Genomic DNA, 23,755 nt, shown 5'->3' with positions numbered 1-23,755 from the left:
GCAGAGGTGCAGAAAGATTCCACAAGAACCCCCTCCCCACTCCGTGAACCCATGTAAGGGGACCACTGAAACCAGGTGTGGCCTCCAACGTCCTGGGGAACTTGGTAACAAATGCAGATTCCAGACTAGTTTATCAGCATTTTAAATATATATCCCTGGTGACTGTGATACATAATTTGTTGGTATATGTTCCCTGATTCCCTGGAAGAAGTTTTGAGACAGGAATAGAACTTTCTTCCCTGGGGCGAAAAGAAATCTGGGATCGAAACCCCCTGTATTACGCCAGCTCAGCCTTCTAAACCCACGCTCCACCAAGCAAAATCTGTCTCATTTAATATCTATAGGTGGCCGTAAAAAAATAAGTAGTAGTTTGGGTTTTTTTCGTAAATTAAAAATAACAGTACTGAATATTAAATGTGGCTGTACAACTGCCTTACCACCCCACCGCTGTAAGATAAAAATCACAGCCAAGCCCAAGGGAGGGGGCACTACTTCCTGGACGCCCTGGGAACCAGACGGGGCTCTGCAGGCCGGTGGGGTCCTGGGGGTGACTAAAAGAACACCTTACGTGCAGACCCCGGGGGAATGTGAGGTGGCTTTAGAAGGCACATGTGCGAATGGTTACTTTACTTTAGTCATTCTATATTTATGTTCATGTGTAGTGAGAAAACTATACGCTTATTAATTACTATGGATCCCAAGATTTCTGGTAAAAGTTAGGATTAGCTTAACCTAGCCCACCTGGCCCTGCGAGGGAGTTATTGTGAACACACTCAAAGAAAAAGATTAAATGAATGATAATACACTTGGTTCTTTTACGTGGCAAACACCTCCGAGGTGGTACTTGAATACTTCCCGCATGGGGAACACTGGTACCCGGGTGCCTCTGCTGAGAGGAGTGGACGTGAATTGAACGGAAGAGGCAGGGTAGCACTGATTTAAAAGATGACACCAGGCTCCTGAGAGGCAAGCACTGGGGCCGTGTCCAGGCACTCAGGCCTTCACGCCGTCTCCGGGGCAGTGGTATAAAATGACTCGGCAACTGCCACTACCTGAGGGCCACACGTCTCGGCTAAGTCTTTAACAGGGAAAGTAGCTACCCCTGAGTTACTGTCCCAAGTATTTATTATGGCAAAGCACTGTGAAAACAGTGCTCACAGAATCCTCATTATACCCCCTAGAAGGGGGAAATGGTTACTATCCCCATATCATGGGTGACATGAAGTCACCTGCCCACGGCACAGAGGTAGCAAGTGGGGACCTGAGCTGGGGGGACAGGCCCAGCCCAGGCTCCTAACCACGACATCCAGGGCCGCCACCTGTCAGGCCAGGGCATGAGCCCAGGGACCCCCACCTGAGCCTCATCCTTGGCTCTGGTGCTTGTGTGCATACCCCAGAAACCAAAGAAGTTTCTCAGACAAAATCTTCTTCAAAAACAAGCACACCACCAACAGCGGCAATAATAGTAACAGTGCACTGCCAGCAAACCGTGGCTCTGTGCTTAACACACGTTATCTTGTTCCATCCTCATGACATCCTGGTTGAGTACCCATGATTTATTATTCTCCCTACATCACAGAGGAGGCAACAGAGGGCTCGAGAGGTGAGGTCACTTCCCATGGCACACAACCACCAACTGGCAGAGCTGCAAGTGGGGCCCGGGCCAGCCAGGCCCCAAACCTCATGTCCACAGCCCCTTCCGGCCCTTCCACCTCCCAGGCTTCAGCCTTGCCACCCGTGTCATTATCTCCCTCAGTCCACACACTGCTGAAGCCCTGCAGGGGCAGCCGACCAAGATGGTCAAGTGGTGTCCATGCTCTGCCGGCCTCCCTCTTCTCTGGTGGCAGTGCTGGGGGGGGGACCCAAGGGCAGTTCTGTAGCTTCCTCTGGTGCCGGATGGTCAGCCAGCAAGAGTGATGGTTTAGGGACATGACCATTTGCAAATGAATTCTGCTCCCTGAGTGGGCCTGCCCCATCTCAGCCCGGCCCAGAACTTGCTAACATCTTGAAATCAGTCAAGGCCTTTTTGCTGAGATTTTCCCTTTGCCTTTCAGCTTCGGTCTTTGCTTCTCCCTCATGGTCAGTCCCTCAGATTTCTTCCTGGCTGAGTAGGGGGTGGGCCTGGGTCCTGCAACTGGTCCCGCAACTGCCAGTTGTTGAACTAAGAGGCTCCCAGGGATTAAGCAGAGGATGTGTATTCACCAGCATGGCAGAGACATTCACTGTACCGAACAGGCACACCCTCCCATCTCCCCACCCTCCACTGTCTCTCCACCCTCTGACAGTGGTGAGGCCACAGAGACAGTGAGCAAAAAGCTCGCCCTTCTGGCTGAAGCAGCTCTGTCGCTTTTCCCTGCCCTTCACTGTGAGAAGGGGTGTGCCAGGCGGTACAGCTACGGGACGGTGGAGCCTCCGTCACCCCAGCCTTGGAGCGATGTGAGGAGCAGGGCACCCCGCTGACCCACGTGGGACAAGCAGCGTGAGCAGGAAATAAATCTTCACCATGTTAGGGAACGGAGGTTCATCGTTCCCGCAGCGCAGCCCGGCCTGACCTGGAGAAAGCGGCACCCGGCACTCGGGGCCACAGACCACGAGATGAAGCCGCTTACGAGTAAGCTGCGAGGTTGGTCTTGGGTCTGGCAAGCCAAGACCACAGCACGCAGTGACCGCCTGTAACGCACAGGCGCTGTGCTAAATGGTCTTAAATGCATTTTCTCACCAAATCTTCTTTGCAGTCCTATATTATGCTGTTGGGCCTCCTTATCCTTATTTTGCAGATGGAAAAACAGACACTAGTAAAGATGAAGAGAGAGATCGAGGCCTCGTGGTGACTGACAGAGCTGGGACTTGGCCTGAGCCCGGCTGTGATCGCCAGTCTGCTGCCTCCCAGCAGCTCCCTCCCTGGGGACTCAATCTGAGGTGATCGTTCTCTCTCCTTCCGTGAAATCGCCACACCGTTTGTCTTTTATAAGCCACGGATGTGCCCTCTGACCATCCAACTAAGGCTTGCGGCATGAAAATGGGCCTGTCATGTTCTTCTCTGACAACAAGGCTGAAAGCCCCTTCCCACGATCCCACCAGGGACAAGGATATGGGCTTCTCAGCCCCGTCTGTGAACGAGTCCAGAGCTCGGCCCCAGTTGGGAACAGGTGTCGAAGAGGTGCCTTTCAACCCCTCAGACAACGACGACGAAAGGCTCCCAGGAAGAGGGGCTCTGGAGCTGGCTCCCTTCTCCCACCCCTGCAAAGCCATCTGTTTGCTATCGGCAGAAGAACCACTGATTTATAGGCGAGGCCAGGAGGGGCCTCCCCAAACCAGGGCCCACAACCGCCCTGAGTTATTCCAGCCAATGCACAGCCATCTGGCCACGGGCCCTTTCTGCCTCTGGAATTGATGGCACAGTATTAATTTTCCTCGAGGTAGTCACCATCTGTGCCTGGGCTGCTTCTCCCTAAGCAGAGTCTTCCAGAGCAGCTGCACAAGGGCAGGCATTTCAAGGGACTGGAAGCAGCACCAGGTAGAGAGCGGTGTGATTTACTACACATTTGGACGCATCGATTGACCTGTAGAGTTTCAGATTGCCTCCCTCCACAATGGAGATGACTCATACAGCTGGGCACGCTCAGAAGACGAATGCTGGACCGTCAAGTCCAGTCCTGATCTCATTCTAACTCCCAGTGAGCAAAGAGACCAACCCAAAGCCAGGGAGAATGTCAGATGCTGTCAGAACGGAGAGGCCCCCAAGTATGCCCCTGGCCCCTGGAATCACTGTCTGTTTTTTGAAAACAAAGTCAGTGCCCCCATTTGCAGGCTGGACCCTAAGCCACTCTCCTGTTTCCATTCATTCACCTGCGGCAAATCTTCACCCAAGGACCCGTTACGCTGTCAGTCCTAGGATTCAACAGTGAACAAAAGAGTCAGGGTTCCTGCCCCAAGCAGCTTGGTGCCCACATGAATCAAATAGCAGCACGAAAATAGAAAGTTGGGAATTAAAAGTGAGACTGGACAAGGCTTAAATCCTGATGGGTTTATGGGTGAGTGGCCAATGCAGTGAAGAGAGAGATCTGGTGGCCAGATAAGGTTCTGCTGGGAAGTGAGCTGTCAGCAGAGATCTGAAGGATGTCAGGGAGTGAGCCAAGCAAAGGGGCCCTGGTGGCAGGAGAGAGCGTCCCAAGCAGAGGGGCCTGGCCTGTGCGAGGGTCAGAAGCATGGTCAGGGAAACTAAAGACAGCGATGCAGCCAGGACCCAGGGTGGGTGGTGCAGCTGCAGAGGAGGCTAAGGGCCCGACTGTGCAGGCATGGTGGCCCTGGAGGGCTCAGGCCTTGAACTCTGCTGGTCAACAGCGACAGCAGCAAGGGAGAGCTGAGCTTAGATGTGCTGCTGACAGAGGACAGGGGCCTGTGTTCCCCGCACTCTCTCCCTGACCAGGCCAAAAGCCCACCACTGGTTTCCATCCTGGTAGGTTATCACAGGCAAAGGCAGCTCAGGGCCGTCCTTCCCTCTCCCGAGGCAACCTCTACGACAGGTTCCCCTCAGACGGCCTGCCTGGCCCTCCCAGCCGACAGAGCAGCTCGACAGGCAGGGGGAGATTGGCAGGAGAGGGTCCCCAGGTCAGGAGAGAGGGCTGGGACCCTGGACCAGGGCCTCGTGTTTATTCTGGTCTCCAAGCTCCACCATCGGCCAAAACCAGCACTGGAGAAACTGGAAATGTTATTACCTGTGCTGAGGAGGAATAAGGCTTTAGGGCTGAAAGAGTTGGGTGACACAGGATGGGGGAGGTGGTGGTGGGGTTTGGTGGGTGGGAGCCTGGGCACTGGAGGAGAACGGGCCTGGGGTCAGGTGCTAGCTGGGCCCCTCCAGGCTGTGGGGTGAGGCGTCTGCAATAAACCCTCAGACAGTGCCTGGTGTCTGATGAGCTGCCAATGAGGGGCAGCTCCTACCACCCCTACCTGCTCAGCGGCTTTGGGTCTGCAGGATGTCTCAGAGCCCTTGACCAGGCTCTGCAGGGGTCACAGCCAGGAGGATAAGCCGGAGGACTTGCTGGAGGAGGAGCTGCACCCTTAGACCCCGATGGGGAGCTCCCACTCTCTCCCTGATGAGGCAGGGAAGCCATCCATCTGACTCTCCACCTCCCACAATTTTCTGAGTTAAATACAATTTCACACCCACACACAACCAAACAGCAAAACCAGCATACAGATTCACCAAACATAGATATTTTAAAACTTTAGATTCCGGGTGGGAAGGACCTGCTACCCTGGACCCGGCTGCACATGAGTCTGGCCTTAGGAAGAGTGTGTTTCTTTCTTTTCAAGAGAAGAGGGAAGGCTGTAGAAAGGGACTGAAGAGGCAGGGCCCCCCTGTCTCTATTCCCAGTGACTGGCCTGGGCCCAGCTGGCACGTAGCAGGCCCTCAGTAAATGGCTGCGGAGCCAATGCAGAGGCATCCCTTTGGCCATCTGGACACACAACTCATTCCCAACTCACCCGTAAACCCATCAGGATTTAAGCCTTGTCCGGTCTCACTTTTAATTCCCAACTTTTCACCCAAATGAGTTCCTGTCTTGGTGTCACCCGGTGTCATTTAGGGCATGGGGTGGGGGCTGTCGCTTGTTTTCAGGAGAAACGCTGTCTTCCCAGCAGGAGGAAGTAAAAGCTGGACCTGCGTGTAGGGGTGGGGCAGCCTGGGTGGGGAAGTGGCACCACCCATGAGCACAGGTCCCTGGCCCTGAGGGGAGAGTGACTGTAAATCAGTGGATGTGGATTGCATAAAGCAAGCCACTGTGCTTTCCTGTTACGTACACACAGGTGCTCGAACGCGCACACATACACCTAATCACACACGCGTGCACACACGCAGTATCTAAGGTTATGGTGGGTTTTGTGTTGTTTTGTTCTGTTTTTTTAAACAAGAGCTATCAAAATCGAGGGAGGTGTCTGCACAATTTTGCAAAACCTCAATTCTCATACGTATACTTAAGGCCTGAATCAGAATGTTTTTCCATCATGGTCAACAATGTTCTCATTTCTTGAGAAAAACAAAAAAAACAACAACCCCAAAACACATTTATTTTATTTCATTTTTACATCCAGCTAGTTTAGTCAAGGACTAACATTCTGCCACAGACCATTTAATGACCAGAACCCACTAATCCTTTCCTGGAAAAAGGTCCTTCTCAAAACCCAATAGGGGCTTTTGATTAAAATTCCTCCTGGCCAAAATCGGCTGGAGAGAACCCGCACTCTTAGCACAGCTGTCTTAGACTAATGGCATGGGGGAAGAAACCATAAGGACCCCTGTGGTTTAAGGACCCGAGGGAGTGGTGGGGTGTGTGTGTGTGTGTGTGTGTGTGTGTGTGTGTGTGTGTGTGTGTGTGTGTGTGTGTGTGTGTGTGTGTGTGTGTGTGTGTGTGCTGGTCCAGGACTGGGGGGGTCACATGGCCATGGAAGGTGACATTGGAGCCTTTTAGGTCAAAAGGAGAGCTTTGGGGAGAAGGGAGACTGAGCTGCCTGGGAGAACACCAACCACAGGAAGAGCCTCGGCACCAGGAACCCAGAGGACGGAAAGACCGGCAGGAAAGACAGGAAGTGGCAGGGTGCTGGAACCGGGGGAGGCGACCTGGGGAATGTCAGTGGGCAGAGACCAGGGACCACCTGGGGATGGTGGCAAGAAGTGGGGAGGCATGGAGAGAAGAGTTTTAATCTGTACCACCAGAGTGGGGCCCTGCCGGGCATGCCTCAGCCCTACATGGGCTGAAGGTTCTGGAAGATGTGGTGGGAGGTGGGGTCTGGTCACATAACCCAGGAGCACCCGAGGGGTAGCTGTCCCTAGCCAGTGCATCTGCTGTTGGTTCTCAGGGACTCCTTAACTGCAGGGCGTCACGCAGGGCCTCCGCCCCATCTGCTGCCAGTTTCCACATCCCACCCGTGGTAGGCAGCATAATGGCCTCCAAGGATGTCCATACTTGAGTCCCTGGAACTTGTGAAGGTTTCTTACAAAAGGGATATCACAGATGTGATTAAATTAATGGCTCTGAGATGGGGAGATGATCCTGGATTATCTGGGTGAGCCCTCTCTAATCAGAAGAGGTCCTTAAAAGTAGAAGAGGGAGGCAGACAAGGAGGTGAGAGTGATGGGATATCAGAATGGTCCAACCCACCGCAGCTGGTTTGAAGATGAAGGACGGGGCCAGGAGCCAAGAATGCAGGCAGCTAGAAGCTGGAAAAGGCAAGGAAACGATTCTGCCCTGGAGCTTCCAGAAAGGAAAGCAGGCCAGTGATTTTAGCCCAGTGAGACTTCTGACCTACAGAACTGTGACATAATAAATGTATGTATCATTTTAAGTCATTAAGTTTGTAGAAATTTGTTATAGCAGCCACAGGAAACAAACACATCACTCAACATTCTAGACACAGGGTATGACCAGGCTGCCATACCACCCACGCTGTCTTCACTTAGGACACCCCCTGCTTGAAACGTTCTTGCCCAGCTTGTCTGCCTTCTGAACACCCACTCAGAACAACACTTAGCTCAATGGCTGGGGCTCTCAGAAGCAATTCCTGTCCCTATTCACCCCCACCCCCAGCCAAGGCCCAACTCCCCCCTGTTCTCCCCACTGCACCCTGCAGTTCCCATCAAAGCACCCATTGTCCATCTGCTGCTGTAATTCCTGCCACAACGCCGCCAGCTGCCTGCAGGGAGGGCTGTGTCTTACTCTTCTTCCTTCACATTTCTAGCGCCCTGGCAGTGCTTACCACTCTGTAAACGATGGACACGTTAGTGGGTAAGTGAATGGATGGAGGGGTTGTAGCCCAGAGTCAAGTGTTCAAGTTCTGCGGTCTGAATCCTGTGTGTGTGTCCTGGCTCCCCCACTTCCTGGCAGAGTGTGACCCTGGGCAGGTTATTTTACCTCTCTGTGCTTTGGCTTCCTCGTCCATAAGATGGGGATAATAACACGACCTACTTGGCCAGGTTGTGAGGGTTAAATTAGTTAACCCATGTCAAATACTTACAACAGTGCCTGGCCCAAGGAAATGGACCAACAGGTGGCACCTATTATCATTCCTGTGGGGTCCAGCAGAGGATGCTGAGCACGAAGGGAAGAGCTAAAGCCAGGGGCCAGGAGACCTCAGGGAGTGGCATCAGGCTGCACAAATCTAGTCTAGAACCTTCAGGAGACACTGCCTGGCCCTCATGTTTCTACCTCCAGCTTCCTCTGTATGAGTCTGGTGCTGGGGCTCATCGGGCTGAAGGGAGCAAAGGGAAGGGGGCCCAGCGGGGAACAGAGAAAGCGGTAGATTTTCATCAATTTTGCTGCTCTGGAGAACGCAAGCCATCACTGGGAGGGAGGCACATTTTATGAGGCACCAGTTACAGGCTAAAGGTTAACTGGAGTTATTTAAACGACATGCCTATTTCCTGGCTTTGCACAGCTCTGGAAAACCCCAACTGCACTTAGAAAAATGTAAAGCTTATTATAAAATTCAAAGGCCTGGGTACGGGTGATGAAACAGATGAACGCAAAAGATAACCTGGATGTGCCAAACTGAAAACCAGGAAGCTGCACGGGGCTTTTCTGCACAAGGATTTGGCAGGGAGAGGAAAGGTCTACTTCACCTTGAACCTGGTATAAAAAAATGGCGGCCCTGAGCAGACCAAGGGAGGAAGGAAGGGAAGATGGGATGAGGACGTTTAGCTCTCAATTATAAGCAAAACAATTTAAACAGTGGGGAGACCTGGAAAGGCAGGCTCAGTCCATGGCTCCTGAGCCTCCTGGTCTGGCTGTCTGCTCCCAAGGCATTTTTACAACTGTGCCTGAAGCAGAGCAGGCTGTTTCCAGGTCTGGCGCTGGTCCAGGACACCTGGAGAGTTAGGAATGGGCTGGGGCTTCAGTGCTGCAGAGACTGCTGGGTCAGCAAGGGTGGTTCTCGCCCAGCCCGCATGCACTGGATGGAGCAGCAGGGCTGGGCTGGGGTGGCGGTCTAGGAGGCCCAGCCGGTCACTAGGCGCTTCGTTTCTCAAAAAAGGTGCCCCAGGCTGGAGAGGTGACGTGATCTGCCTTCAACTAAGGCAGAAGCACACTGCATGCACAGTTAACTTACACAAACTCATGCATTCAGGAAGGGACTGGGGAGAGAAATGTAAGTTTAGATGTTGCGGCTGCTCTGGCCGCCACCCCACTGAAGGAGCACAGCCTGAGGGGCACGTGAGACTCAGTGCCTCCCTCAAGGGTCCTCAGGCTCTCCTGCCTCTACCCTAGGGGCCCGTCCCAGTGCCCAGCAAGACGCTCCCAGGTAAAGACTTGCGCGCTCACACAGGAAGCCAACCTCCTCTTCTCTGGTGCTCAGGACAGGTCAATTTCAGCCCTGGAGCGAAGACCGGCTGTGTTGGCTCACCGAGGGACGTGACTCTCCTACGCTTCACCTTCCCAAGGGATCTGTAAGGGTAACCTGCACGGCACAAGCTTTCCACCTGACAAGTGGACTTCAGAACCTAGAGAGAGATGTGGCCGCTGCATCATGCCACAAAGCCAGCCTCCCTGGTGACATCTGGTTGATCAGGAGGTGGGCAAGGAGAGCTCCGAGAGGGAACTGGAATTCATGAAGATCAGCAAAGCAGAGACCAAGTGTTAAGTTCCAGAAACTTCCTCATTCTGTCTAACCCAAAGTTTTGCAACACTGGCTATACGATGGAATCCTCTAGGGAGCACTTACAACTAGAGAGGCCAGGGCCCATCCCCAGAACAAGTGAATCAGAACCTTCTGGAGTGGGGTCTGGGCACAGATAGTTTTTGAAACTCCTAAAGTGATTCTGAGGCACATGGCAGGTTCTGATACAGGGAGCCCTGGACCAGAGACTGCCCGCTCCGTCCCCACCCTGGCCTGCAGAGTTAGGGGCAAGTGAGCCACCCCCAGGGCAGCTCCTCTGATATGCAGCCACAGGCAGGGCAGCGTGGCAAACCAATTTTCGCTTCTATTTCCAGGCAGGTCAAAGTGGAAATGACAATTTAAGCATTTCAATATCCCAAGATCAGTACTCCATACATTTCTCGAAAGCTCAGCAGAGCAAACTACATTTGACATTCATTGGAAAAATCAGTGCAGACGGCTTGCTGTGCTGGGAAGAGGGCGGTCCTCCTCATGGGACTCCTTCAGTCTTTAATCAGGACATTCTCTTAAGGCAGATTCAATGGTCTAGTCTATGTTATTCCAGTTGCTTCCCATGCCTCGACTTCAAAACATACTCAGGACTCTAGGTGTCAACCTTCCTAGTGCTTCTGCCTCATCTGAATGCAACGTGTCTCTCTCCTCAGCAAGAGGTGGAGGAAGGTGCTGGTCCCTTTCCCCCCATTCCTGGTCTATAATGGGGGACGGGGGTGGGCTGGAGGCTGAGGATTGGCTGAAAGCAGAGCAGGGTTGGCAGGAAGACAGGTGCTGGAGACGGTGGCACCGGTGTCCTGGACCGAGGGAGATGGCAGGCTCAGGGCAGGCGCCTGTGCCTGTCACAGACCTTTGGTAAAGGTCACGCTGTCTGTCGCTGCTTCAGTCTCCCCAGGGATTTGTTTTGGGGGTTCTGTGGTTAATCAGAGAGCAGGGCCAGAGGCCAACACTCCGCTCCAAGGCCTGAGCAGTCACTGGATCCCGTGTGGTCCCTGGCGGCAAGGCAGGGCGGTGGAGGTGAGCAGGAACCGGCGGCTTCGGGGTGGGGAGGCCTGTGTAGGCAGAGCCCCAGACAGCCTCGCCGAGCGGGCTGGAGCGAGGGATGTCTTGAAACTCAATGTTAACCCTCAACCCCACTACCCCCTGAATTTCTGTTTCCTGTGGCAGCTCACTGCCACCGCTGTGCCATCAGCCAGAGTAAAGAAGTGATCACAAAGGCTGGCTTCAGTGCCCAGGGCGGGACTCACCTGCGAGCCTGTGACTGGAGGAGCACAGGAGGGAGAGAACGGGGAGGAGGGCGGGGTCCTCTTCACGAAGGCTCTGAAGAGCCCAGGCAGGACTCTGGAGGGGCCACTGTACGGAGGAGAGGGGAGAATGGGCAGTGGAGGAAGATGCACGTCAGCCACAGGGCGGCTTCCAGAGTTCAGATCAGGGTGGAGGCGCTGAAGCTCTAAGCAGGAGTGAGATTCTCGATCTATCTGATGCCTGAACTGGCAGAATTGGCAGAGCTTGGTTGAAGGGATGAGAGGAGGTAGGATTCTCCAAGGCTTTTGGCCCGAGTGACTACAAGGACCAAACTTCCGTCTGCTGACAGGGAAAGATGGTCAAGTACGAGGGGCCACTCTGTTGGCCTCTGCTGGCTGGGCCCCATAAAGTCGCCAAGCACTGTGCTCAGCCCGACAGGCAGCATCTCTCCCGTGAGGTACAGAGAGAGATCTGAGGTTAGGGGAACATGGTCATGTCTGACACAGAGTGTGACAATGCTAAAGCTGGGACCCCACCACTACCTGGACGCCCATCCACTCTCCCGGCTGCCCTGAGATGCGGCCGCAACCACTTCCTAAGGGTGTGACATGCCTCAGAAGATGTTCCTTTAGCAAATCTAAGCCACAGGTCCCCTGTGATCAGAGAAATCAAAACCGTGGCCCCATTTTCAAATGCCTGGGAAGGACTGGGGTTTGGAAAAAAAATACTTCAATTGTAGAGTGCCTTCAGCAGAAACGATCATTTTAACAGGCAAAGAAGGAGAAAGCTCAGAACCCAGTCTCTACACTCATACACCTCATCTCCCCAATGCACAGAACGGATCTAGAAATTCTGCTTTGTAGAGGGAAAAAATAATAATTTTTGTCTTCTTCAGAACTGTCTAGGACTACTTTAATACATAACTAACAACAGAGGGCACAGCCATTAGGTGACCTTGTGATTTCAGCAGAACATGTCTCTCTAATGTAGCTCAATTATGATTGTAAGTTTATAAAACAGGGAAAGATTACAGGAATATACATTAAACCACATCAATGAGTGCTACTGAGGAAAAAAAAAGGTCCAGCAGACAGGTACCAATCAAATAATCAATACGTAGGAAATGGCTACATCACTCTGCTTTAAAAGAACCAAATAATGCTGCAACTGGATTTACTTTAAAATTTTCCACTTGAACAAAACTGACAGCTGTATTATAATCACATTTCCAGTCACTTTATAAGATACAAATTTCATTTCTCCATATTTCTACTTCATTTCTGAAAAGGGGCCAGCAACATTATTCATCAAGCACACGGAGAAGCAGCCTAATTCATGGGGGGGGGGGCGGGAAATGCTGTTAATTCCATGTTTTCCGTTTCCTTAGAGAATTGGTGGTTTAATTCAAACGTGACTTTTTCTGATCAGTCTAGTTCAGGGTTCTAGTTTCAAAGAAGGATAGGGAAAAAAAGAGCAGCATGTTATCCCTTAGGTAAAATGATTTGGAATAGCTCAACTGTTGAAATTAGGACAATCTACATTTTTAGAAAATACCAAGGTGAGTTTAAGATTCTTGGTATATTTCAAAAGGGGGGGAAAAGCCTGCATTGGGAACCTGACTATTCAAATGTTATGGTAACGATGAACAAACATCATGCTTTCAATTCACAATCCAGCTCCCTCAAATTACTCAAGACAACCTTTAGAAATGCCACTTTCATGTTAATGAAAGTGCCTTATGTGTTTATGCATAATTTAAGAGAGTGCTAAAGCTTTAATCAGTTCAATCCAACAAGCCTTCTTTGAGTGCCTACTATGTGCCAGGCCCTGTGCCAGGTACTAGGGATAGAAAAAACAAAGTGCTAAGTGCATGTTTGAGGTGTGCCTGGGGAGGGTGGAGGAGGAGGGCTACCCAACCCAGCACTGAGGAGGAGGGAGGCTGGGAGCGGGGCTGGGAGGGCAAGCCTGGCAGAGGGGCCACCTGGGCAAAGGCCCAGCAGAGGGGAAAGGCAGGAAGGCTGTGTCTAGGAACCTGCAAGCAGCACCACAGGCAGGTGGGCTCAGACGCAGGGAGATATAAGGCAGAGGTGGAAGGCCAGGGGCTCTGAAATCTACAAGTGAGGAAAGTGATGTGTTAAATCTACAAGTGTGGGCTAGATTCGCCTTTCAGACACAGCAGCAGGGTAGATGGACCAATGTGGAGCAAGGCCATGGGCTGGGATCCCACATGGAAGACACTGGGCACAGAGAGTCTGGGCTGGGGAGGGGGCAGAGCTGCAGAGGTGGGATGGCTGCTGACCCCCTGGCCCTGGGGTTGGAGCAGGGTCAGGAGTGGTTCCAAGTCAGCAGGTGGGGATGTGAAGAGACCCAGCTTGGACCGTATTCCCTTTAAAGACAAAACACGGTGGGGGAGTGCAGGCCGAAGAGCCACAAAACCACACTTGCCTGAGATGGGACTTCAAATGCCACATCCAGACTTGCCTCTTGGGTTTCAGGCTAACATTAGTCCTCTTCAGCGTCAGCACAAAACAAACCAGTTCTCCGGAGCCCCAGGCCTGAATGCTTGAACTAAGCTGTCCCTGAGGAGCCATCTGGGTCTGAATCAAGCCTCCCCCTACAGGTTTCAGTTCTTCTCCAGTTAGCGGGCACCCACTTTCCTGAAAGTCATCTCTCCAGGAAATTTATCTAATTCACAAGCTTGTGTGACCTCCTCCACTTCTCAGTGTATCCCCTGGACGGAAACAGTCACGAGGCTTTGCTTTCTCAGAACTCCTAAAGAGCACCTGCTAGTTCAGAAGACTCATTCTGTGCCCCGTGCGCCGTCCAAACGAAGAATGCTACTGACTGTTTCCACTGGGAAAGCCTTCGCACGCTGAGGACGGTGCTGAGCAGTTTTTGATGGACTCACCCTTTATCAACAGAACGGTTCTGAAGCAGGCAGTATCATCTCCCCACTTTCACAGATGAGGAGAAGGCTCAGGGAGATTAACTAGTTTGCTCAAGGCCACACAGCTGGGATTCAAACCCAGGTTCTTCTGAATCCAGAGCCCCGAATCCTAAACGTTACACTCCTTCTTAATTAAATGTCGGACTTTTCAAGGACTTGATTTCTCTCTTTCCACTTCATTAAGCTTTTATTTTGAAAAATTTCAAACTTTCAAAAAAATTTAAAGAACAGTACAATAAACACATATGCTCTTAACCTAGATTCATCAATGGTTAATATTTAGTGGCATTTGCCTCCTCCCTCACTATACCCACACACTCACACATTTTTACCTTGTGAATCATTCCAAAGTTGTAAGCAGCATGGCACTTTACTCCTAAACTCTTCAGCCTGTATTTCCTAAGAACGAGGACATTCTCCCACAGAACCACAATGCCATCAACATCCCCAAGAAAGGTAATACTGATCTCGATTACGTTATCCAATCGCAATCTATGTGCAAATTTTTCCAATTTCACAAAAAAAGCCCTCTAAAGCCACTTTGTTTTTATTCCTCAATCCAAGATCCAATCTCAGGCGACAGTTGTCATGTCTCTTCCATTTCAGTAATCTAGAACAGTACCCTGGCCCTCTCCATTCCGTTTGCTCTTCCCTGACACTCCCATTTGTGAAAAGTTGTCTAAATGTCCCGCATTCTGGGTTTGTCTTCAGAATCTTTATTATTTATGCTCTTTTCTCATTTTTGCCAAGATGAGGCACATGACAGTGACTGGGCCATCAGCAAAATAAGGCAACATAGAGGATTTTGCAGAACTGACAGGACCACAAAACTAGCCTTGGCCTTGCAAGAGAAGCAAATCAACGAGCTCACATTTTCACGGACTTACAATCAAACCACATAACTTGCTTAGGGAGCTTCACAATACTCCTGCTGGAAACGACTCTTTAGGCATTCAGATGAGTACAGCCAGAGATGTCCACTTTGTCTAAAAGCTCTCGCCTGCAAGGGCGTTAGGACGAAGCACACAGAGTGCTGGAAACTGGGGAAACAGGGAATATATAACATTCACATTCACATTCATTAACAAGAGGATAATAAAGAGAGTGGGGCTTGGTCCAGAATTCAAACGTAGATGGAGCATTTGGAGTACGATTGCCACATGTGGGCGTCGTGGGCCTTGTACGTGCCCATAGCTGTGCTTGTTCTGGGGCACGAGCGGTCTGCAGGCAGCGGGGGGGGGGGGGGGGGGGGTGGACACAGCCAGAGCAGAGGCCCATGGTGGGAACATGCCTGGTGTGTCTGAAGAACAGCAAAGACGCAGAGAGAGCCAGGTGGTATCGGGTGATGCCCAGCCTCATAGGCCCCTGTAAACATCTCTCCTCTTCGTCAGAGTGGGATGGAGGCCACTTTGAGCAAAGGAAGGACGTGATCTGACTTAACGTGTTAAGAGGATGACACTGCACACAGTGTCAAGGATAAACTGTAGGGGACCAGGCAGAAGCCAGTGACCGGTTAAGAGGCTGCTGCCAACAGTGCAGGTGAGAGATGATGGCAAGCCAGGCACTGAGGGGTCGAGCTGGGAGAGACGGTCAGATCCCGGATATATCTGGAGGGAAGCGCGACCTAGGTGTGCTGACCAACAGGAAGTTGAGTTTGAGAGAAGGAGGGGAGACAAGGAAGAGCCCCAGGTGTTTGCCCCCAGGATGGAGCGGCCTGCTCCCACGTGGCAGGGGGGAAGGCTGCGTCCCCACGCCTCATTCCCCACTGCCACTGGCCCTATCACAACCTCTTAACTGGCCTCCCTATGACTGTGCCAGGCGCACCACATACCCTGACTCACTGACTCCTCCCAACAGCTCTGATTTACATGCGACGAAACTGAAGTGCCAAGAGATTAAGTTACTCGTTGAAGGTCATACGGTGGCAGGTGGCAAGGGGCCGAGCTGGGATTTCTCCCGGCACAGCGTAGCTCCCGAGCCCACACTCATAACCACTAGGTTACATGGCCTCTCCAGACCCTCGACATGGCTCACAGGCCTCTGCTGGCACCGTCTGACCCAGCAGTTCCGGTTCTAGAAGTGAACATTCAGGATGGCTGTCCCCGTGGACACCCTTTGATGGCTTCCCACTGCACTGGAGTTGAGATCCTGCTCATCGCAGCCGCTCTCTCCCCTGCTCCTTTCCTGCCAGCCGCATGGGCCTCCTCCAGGATTCTGGGAGGCCGTAGCAAGCTCACGCTCGCCTTCGCCTCCCACTCTGACATCTTCTCGAACTCCCAGGCCTCATCTCTGCATTTTCTCATGCAATCTGCTGGTCCCTCCTTGCCTGTGCCTCTCCAGAGAGGCTTCCCTCGCCAGCCTGTGAGCCCTCTTCTCCTAGTTATTCTCTAGCCCTGGACCCTGTTCATCACCTCCACAGAGCCACCTCAATCAACCTGTGATTGTGCCTTTAGTATTTACTTCCTCACCTGTTTATGGTCCCTTCCCCTTGCCCCCAACTGTAAGCACCACAGAGCAAGTCTGACTTCAGTTCACTATGACATCCTAGATCCCAGCACTGTGTCTGGCATGCAGCAGGTGCTCAGTAAGCTGAATTAATGGATGGGTTTCGCTGAATGGATTTAAAGAACCAGAATACAAGGTTAGGTGCGTGCCGCAAATGGCATGGTTACAACTATGTGAATGTCAAGTGCCCACATGGATGCTTCCTGAGGATGCCTGGTGGCTGCCTGGCATCTCTTTTTGGGTGTTTGGGTAAGGGGGGACTTTCCCATACTGTCACTGCCCATGTTGTCTGGACGCAGGCAGACGGGCAGGAACCTGGCTTCTCCTCTGCTTGTCCTCAGAACACTACTGGGCTGTCGGTCAGTAGGCCCGGCGGTGACTGTGCAGGAGTGCCCTGCCCTCCTGGATGCCTGGATGCAGTACAGTGCCCTTCATCTGGGCCCACGCAGCCAGAGCCATCTTTCTTACCCCCCAAAACGGCGTCATCATACAAGTGATGAACTGATTTAAATATTTCAGGATGCGCTCCTCAAAGCAGAAAATGCCAACCCCTCAGCATCCCGCAGCATGAGTTCTATCTCGTTGATTCAGCAGCTGCTGAGGGGACGCCAGCTCTCATTCACCGAGCACCTGCTACGCGCCAAGCTGGGCGCCGTGCGCTTCATGAATGTGATCTCTTCTGATCTTCAACAGCCCTCCTCACAAGGTCTTTTAGAACCATTTTAAAGGCAAGGCCACTGAGCCTCACGAGCATTAAGACCCTGAGCAAGGTCACAAAGCTGCTTGCTTCCAACTACAGCAGGGGCTGCAAAACCAAACGTCAATGGGGCCAGGTGGTTGGAACACAGGAGAGCGCGCCCCGTCTCCGGGCTCTACCCAGAGCAGCGTCGGGGCTGGGGAAGCTCACCATCTGCAACGGTGGCAACCAATTCAATCAAGGAGAGAAACCCAAACTCCTTAACTGTTAGAGAGAAGTATTTATAGACGCAGTAACATGATGTCTTCCCTTTGCTTTAACACGCTGGGGGCGGCGGGGAGCAGGGGTGGTTAAAAGAGAAACGGAAGAGCCAAGGAAATGAGGCTTAGCACAAGGCACAAACTTCTGAAGCTGAAGCCTGCGTGTACAGAGACTCTATGTTCCCTCTAAAATCGAATCGACTTCGCCTAGTCAAGTCTACTCTAGTCTTCCCTTCCCCTCCCCCTTCCCTCCCTCCCTCCCTCGCCATCCCCTCCTTCCTTTATGGCTGCCAGTCCTGACCTCCTCCCCACACCACACTTTTTTCCAGTGAAAACGAAACAGGCTTTCAGCACAGTTCACATTTTTTCCGAAGGGGTGACGCCTCTTTGATGCTCTTCTTTGGAAGCCACCTTGACAGAGCTCACCTGCCATACCTGGCCCCCCAGCTGGCTGCTGGACATGTGGGATGGCTTCTGAGTGCTCTTATGCTGTGGTTTCTTATCAAAGTGTGACAAGTTTAGCAAATACAGTTAAAGTCTCTTCCTGCTGCAGAGCTGGCATTCCTTTAAGCAGACCCTATCACCTTAGATAAAAGTTGACCAACCCCCAAACACTTCTCCCTGAGTCAGCTTCCTCAAGCTTCAGGGAGACAAAACATAGCCTCATAAGAAGCAAGCCCAGCCTCCAACATTCAGCAACTATGAATGCCTTCACCTACATAGGAGGTTTCCTACCTTTAGTATACACAGGAAGGCATTTTGTGAAGTGCAAAGCATGTTAATTTTTCCCCAATGGAAGGTGAGAAGCTCCAGCATTTAAGAATAAACACCAAAAAGAAAAGTCAACACATGCGTATCTTACTCTAGTACCATATGCTCATAAAATCCATAATTCATAGTATTTTCTGGACGGCACCCTCTTTAGCAAAGACATAATTTGCAATCAGGTTGGGTAAAGACAGACAGCCATTACTTTCTTTTTTGTTTGTTCGTTTGTTTTTGCGGTACGCGGGCCTCTCACTGTTGTGGCCTCTCCTGTTGTGGAGCACAGTCTCCAGACGCGCAGGCTCAGCGGTCATGGCTCACGGGCCCAGCCGCTCCACGGCATGTGGGATCTTCCCAGACCGGGGCACGAACCCGTGTCCCCTGCATCGGCAGGCGGACTCTCAACCACTGCGCCACCAGGGAAGCCCCAGCCATTACTTTCTTAATGGCCAACTACGCAAAAAGGCTCAGTTAAGTGATCTCAACTAGCAATCTAATCAATTAAAATTGATAAGTGAAATACTTTTAACCTTTGTTTCAGCAGGCCATTCCTAGCGGGAGGAGGGAGGGAATATGAATTCCCAGCATAAAATTTAATTCCATTTCAGGGATGCAAACATTCTTGCTGCCTTGATGGAGTGGCCCCCTTTAAAGCACACTGTTTCTCTCTCTTTCCTTGAATCCAATCAGAGAAAGATGGGTTTATGGGTCTCTCCAGCCAATTCCATCAATTTAAACCTTTACAGAAACCCCTGTGACCATTTCTCAAGGGGGAAAAGGGCCAAAGAAGATGGGCATAGAGCACAGAGGGGACGTAGCTTCCTTGTTCTTCTGAGAGAGAAGGAAAAAAGAGCAGAAACCAAGAGGAGGCAAGAAAAAGGAGTCGGACAATCAGGTAAAACCCATAATAATCATTTACCGAGAACCTCCCGTGTGTCAGGCAGCGTGCCCTGCTCTTCACAGGCACCACCGCATTTGATTATTGGGTAATACTCCGGTCTCCTGAGCATATGCGAGGCACTATGCTCGGTCATATTCTATTTCATATTACAGTTCACTCAAGTCTCAAAACAGCCCCGTAATGTAAGGAAGATCATCCTGATTTTACAGGTGAGGAAACAGAAGCTGTGGTGGTTTCAATCATTTGCTCGAGGGAATACAGAGCAGGGCAGGGGTACCTGGCTCAAAAGCCAGCCCTCGATGGTCTATATCATAATCGCTGGTCACACAACTGAATGAGTTTTGTTAAAACTCATTCAGTTGTACACTAAAACTTGATGAATTTTACAGGATGTAAACTATATTTCAATAACGCTGATTTAAAACAAGGGCCCTCTCATCACTGTACACTACAGAGTGGCCATCTGCTGCTCCTGCCTCTCCAGCTCCCATCTCTTCTTTGTGATTTTCCTTTGAGGGCCCCCTCCTTCCTCATCCCCAGGTGATGGGGTTCAAAAGGAACAGGTCCCACCTCCCAGCACCACAGCTGAGCATGTGACCTTGGCCTAGCCAACTTCTAAAAAGTTATAGGGAAAGAGAAGCTCTGTTTTTGTCAGCGCTGCTTAGCCAGTTCAGCAGATCTTGGCCATCTTGTCACTACTTGGTGAGAGCCCTCTGGAGGATGAAGCCAGAACAAAGGAAAGCAGAGCTGAGAGATGGAGGGTGGCAGCTTCCTGATGACACTGCTTGAGTCCTTAGATCTAGCCATGCCTGAAGGCAGAACTACTTCTGGTTTGACAGTGGTTATCAGCAAATTCCCCTTTCTTTTTCCTTAGGCTAGTCTAAGTTGGGTTTTCTATCTCTTATAACCAAAGAGTCCTAAAATATCATAATGTCTTTAAGAAACAAAAAACTATCTTGCCCGTCAGTGTGCACGTGCCCCACAGCAAACAGAGGAAAAAGAGAGTTATATGAATATGAGAAGGGTTACGGGAACATGACCAGGCTTTGTACCCACTGTCTCCTTTAAATCTCAGCCTCACACTGCAGGGTAGAGCACTGAGGCACTGCGTGGTTAAATAAGAAGCCCAGGCTTGCAGGCTAAGCACATGGTTCTCTGGCTTCCAAAGCCATCATCTTTACCTAAATGCTGGTGATTTGCATTTTTGAAAGTTTTCTTTGTTTTAGCAGCAGAATCCTTTAGAATCCTCATTAAAATCATACAGACAACCTTTAATACACAAAACCAATCAGACTGGTGCTGCTATGACTATACGGAGGGTAGGGACCCTGGAGCTGTGCCCACCCCCGCTTGAGACCCCAATCACTGTGCACAGATCTTTCAGCAAAACCCCCACACAGCGCCCACTGGTCTCCAGAAAGCAGGGCCCACAGACTGACTTCAAGGTGCCCAGAATCTAGGGCCCTTTCTTCGAAAGTTTCGTGTGACAAGCACACTCTGTTAGCTCATGGTCACGAATCAATCCCAGTACAACATGCAGGTCGCACATGACCCTCCGAGCGACGCGGGAGCCAGCCTGGTGGTGCCCCCCCCCCACCCCCGCCGTGACTTGGGGTGACCAACTCACTCAGATCAAGGACGTCATCCGTTTTGATCAGGTCTTCCTCCCGCGTCAGCGGCAGCTGGGTCTCGGGCTGCCCTCGCAGTTGCAGCGACAGGGAACGGAGCATGAAGAACACCCGGATGGCCTGGACCAACAGTTCGGAGAGCAGAGAAGATGGAAACTGAAGTCATTTTGGTGAGATGCTCCATATGGAGAAATCACACAGTGACTCTCGATTTACAACAAACAAAATAAAGCCCCCCCTCTCAGTATCACGGTTCTGGTGCTTTCAGAGCCAAGATAAAAAACAATCAAGGATGCACCCTGTTTTCAATTATCCACAGGTTCAGGTTTGGGCCACTTCACCTCACTGAGCACCTGTCACTTGCCAAGACCTTTCCTCTAGTGTCATGTGACCTTCATGGCACCCCTGCTCAGCAGGCAGCCCCGCTTCGCAGATGAGGCACTGAGACCCAAGGAGGCCAAGTGACCTGCCCCCTGCTCACATCTACGGAGGGCAAGAACCAGGCCTCTTCCAACTAAACCAGCACGGAATTTGGAAATCCAAATCATGAGTGTTTCAAGGACCTACCTACTGGATGTGGGGGTGAGGGAGACAGAAGGTGAGATGCTGGTGGGGTTCAGGGATGGCCAGACCCGGCAGCCCTTCACCCAGGAGCCTTGGCCCCTTGGCCTTACAACAGGGGCTGTGCCACTGACAGGGCAGAGGATCTGCCACCTGGCAAGTGTGCAGTGATGTCAGCGCCCCGAGAGCCCCTCAGACTTCCCCAGCCAGCTTTCTGGGGACAGAGGTGGCCCCCATCAGCACAGGGATTCCTGGCCCATCGAGGAGTCTTGGCAGACTCCAGTGTGAGCAGGCATTTCCAGAGAGCAGAAACAAAGCAGAATCCCAGGCCTTGGAAGCCAGACAAGTTTGTGCAGAAAGCAGCCTTCACCCTGGGGTTAGCCTGCTCTGGAGGTACCCTCCGCTTGAGTCCTAGATTGGGGCTGACTTGCCCACCAACAAGAGGCCAGGAGGGGGAGGGGCAGCCACAGGGGAGGTGGTCTCTGGGCCACTTTCCCTGACTCGTAGCTGGTGGGCCTGCCCGAGGCAAACGGCTCCTGAGTCAGACATACAGGTCCGCGTTGGACTCTCAGCTCCACCACGCTGGGCAAGGCCCCTGACCCCCACGAGCTTCCATTCCCTCCTGCGTGAAATGGGGGCGGGAGTCTCTACCGCACGGGGCTGCTGGGAGATTCTGAGATGACCCTGGCGGGGCAGCAGCCAGCACGGGGTCCGTAAAGGGGCAGCCACCCCTTACTCCCGCCACTCAACATCTGGGCACAGGGAGGCGACGGGGACAAACCACTGTCGCCACTGGTGAGCCATGCAGCCGCTTTTGGGTCCTCTTGTTTCCAAGTTCTGAGGCTGTAGGCCTGGGTCACTGAGACGGGAGGCTGCCCTTTATAAGACAAGATGCCTCCCAAAGCAAGAGGCGGGGGGACAGATGACCGCTCGCAAAGAGCCAGGCTTGCACTGGCTCCCGATGACCCAGACAGCCAGGGTGCCCGTGGGCACCTCTAAACCCTAATCCTGCCTTGGCCCAGGACTGGCAGGAGACCTTGGGCCCATTACTTAATTTCCTAATGCAGAAAACTGGAAGAACAGTCCTATCTCCTGGACCTATTGTGAGGTCAGGTATCCCCTGTCAACCAGAAGCGCTAGAGAAAAGATAAGCTTTTATATGATAATGATGGTGGTGGTGGTGGCATTGATCAGATTGTTTTTAATGTTTTAAAGTGCAGTCTTCATAAAGACATCTGTAATAATCAGAAGAAAAAGAGTTGTAGTTTCACTATAAACCCAGCAACACAGGTTTTCTATATTAAGCACCAATTGCGTGCCAGGCACCATAGGCACCTTACTGCAATGTAAAGATTTTAAGCAGGAAGGAATGGAGCTGAGAGGGGCAGGGTGATCAAGTTCACACTTGAGAGAAGTGAGGTGGGGACTGAAACCAGGAATGTTTGATACTTGTGTCACTTAGGCATATACACAAGGGAATTCAAACCCAGCCCAAGTGCAGAAAGCCCAAGATGTGGGTGGTCACTTAAACTACTTGGCTGCTTGAGCTCGCAAGTAAGGAGTCCTGACCTCAGAGATGAGGGGAAATAAAACAGAAAACAGAAATAAAACAGAAGAAGGGTTTTTCTGTGTCAAAAACCCATTCCTCTCAGAGTTCTGAAGGCAAAGAAATCAAGCAGGACCAAAGCTGGGGGATGAGAAAGGAGAAACGTGTGTGGCTTTCTACAGCCCGATCACTCTGAAAACCAGAAACCTTCCAACATTAAAGGAGCCTGGAATTTGGCTCCTAAGGTAGACCTTTTTGATAAAACATCTGCTTTTGCTCTTCAAGTAACAAAATGGAAGATATTTCCAGGAATACAAAATAATAACAATAATAAAATAATTAAAAATATAAAACAAAATAAACACCCCCAATAATACTTTTCCTGTGTCCTGCCCCAACTCCTAAGAGAAGGAAGAGCATGTGAGAAGCCCACACACATGAATGTGAGGGCATGTTCCCACAGGGCCAAGTACTCCACTTGGGCGAAAGCGGGGCTCCCATGGGCGTCTATGGGGTTTGGCAGGCATGGTGACCAGCCCCACAACTCCGAGAATCCACAAAAGAAAGGTGAGATACCAGGATAAGGGTCATCAGGTCATCCCACTGCCCTCTAAAACAATAACCGCTCCCTCTGTTTACCCATGGCCTGCCAGGTACAGGTGAGGATTGTACTGTGTCACTTCGTTCGAGTCTTTTAACAACCCTGCATGGTTCCCATTTTATAGACAGGAAACCAAAGCCTACAGACGTTAGGTAGCCTGACCAAGGTGATTCAACTAATAACCAGACTCCAAAGTCTGTGTTCTTCCAACCACATGCCTTTGCCTTCATAAGACTGAAGGATTAGGGCCCAGGCTTTTATTGAGTGTTTTTCTTGACTTTGCTAAATAAATGTGCAAGTTTAAAAGTATTACTGAAAAGGAAAAAGGCATCCTTATTCTTTGAGACGCTATCATAGAATGATACAAAGACTGATTCTGGAAGAAGAGATTAGATTTGGAAAGGCGTGACGGCTGACCAAGCTCAAATATAAAGAAGAG

General features: G+C 51.4%; 1 protein-coding gene across 9 annotated transcripts in view; it reads right to left on the bottom strand.

The window, feature by feature from the left end:
* Window positions 1–23,755, bottom strand: part of CLEC16A (C-type lectin domain containing 16A) — a 210,159-nt gene that overhangs the window by 84,263 nt on the left and 102,141 nt on the right. For all 9 annotated transcript variants that reach the window (XR_007472300.1, XM_004270181.2, XM_049699758.1 and 6 more), the window contains exon 18: window positions 20,608–20,728. Coding sequence is in view for 8 of the 9 variants with exons in the window: in XM_004270181.2 (XP_004270229.2) it covers window positions 20,608–20,728 (121 nt within the window). In the remaining variant the exon portion in view is untranslated. The remainder of the gene's footprint in view (window positions 1–20,607; window positions 20,729–23,755) is intronic.

The sequence above is a fragment of the Orcinus orca genome, chromosome 16 (assembly GCF_937001465.1).
Source record: "Orcinus orca chromosome 16, mOrcOrc1.1, whole genome shotgun sequence".
In the NCBI taxonomy this organism is placed as follows: Eukaryota; Metazoa; Chordata; class Mammalia; order Artiodactyla; family Delphinidae; genus Orcinus; species Orcinus orca.
This window is presented reverse-complemented; position numbering and strand designations above follow the sequence as displayed.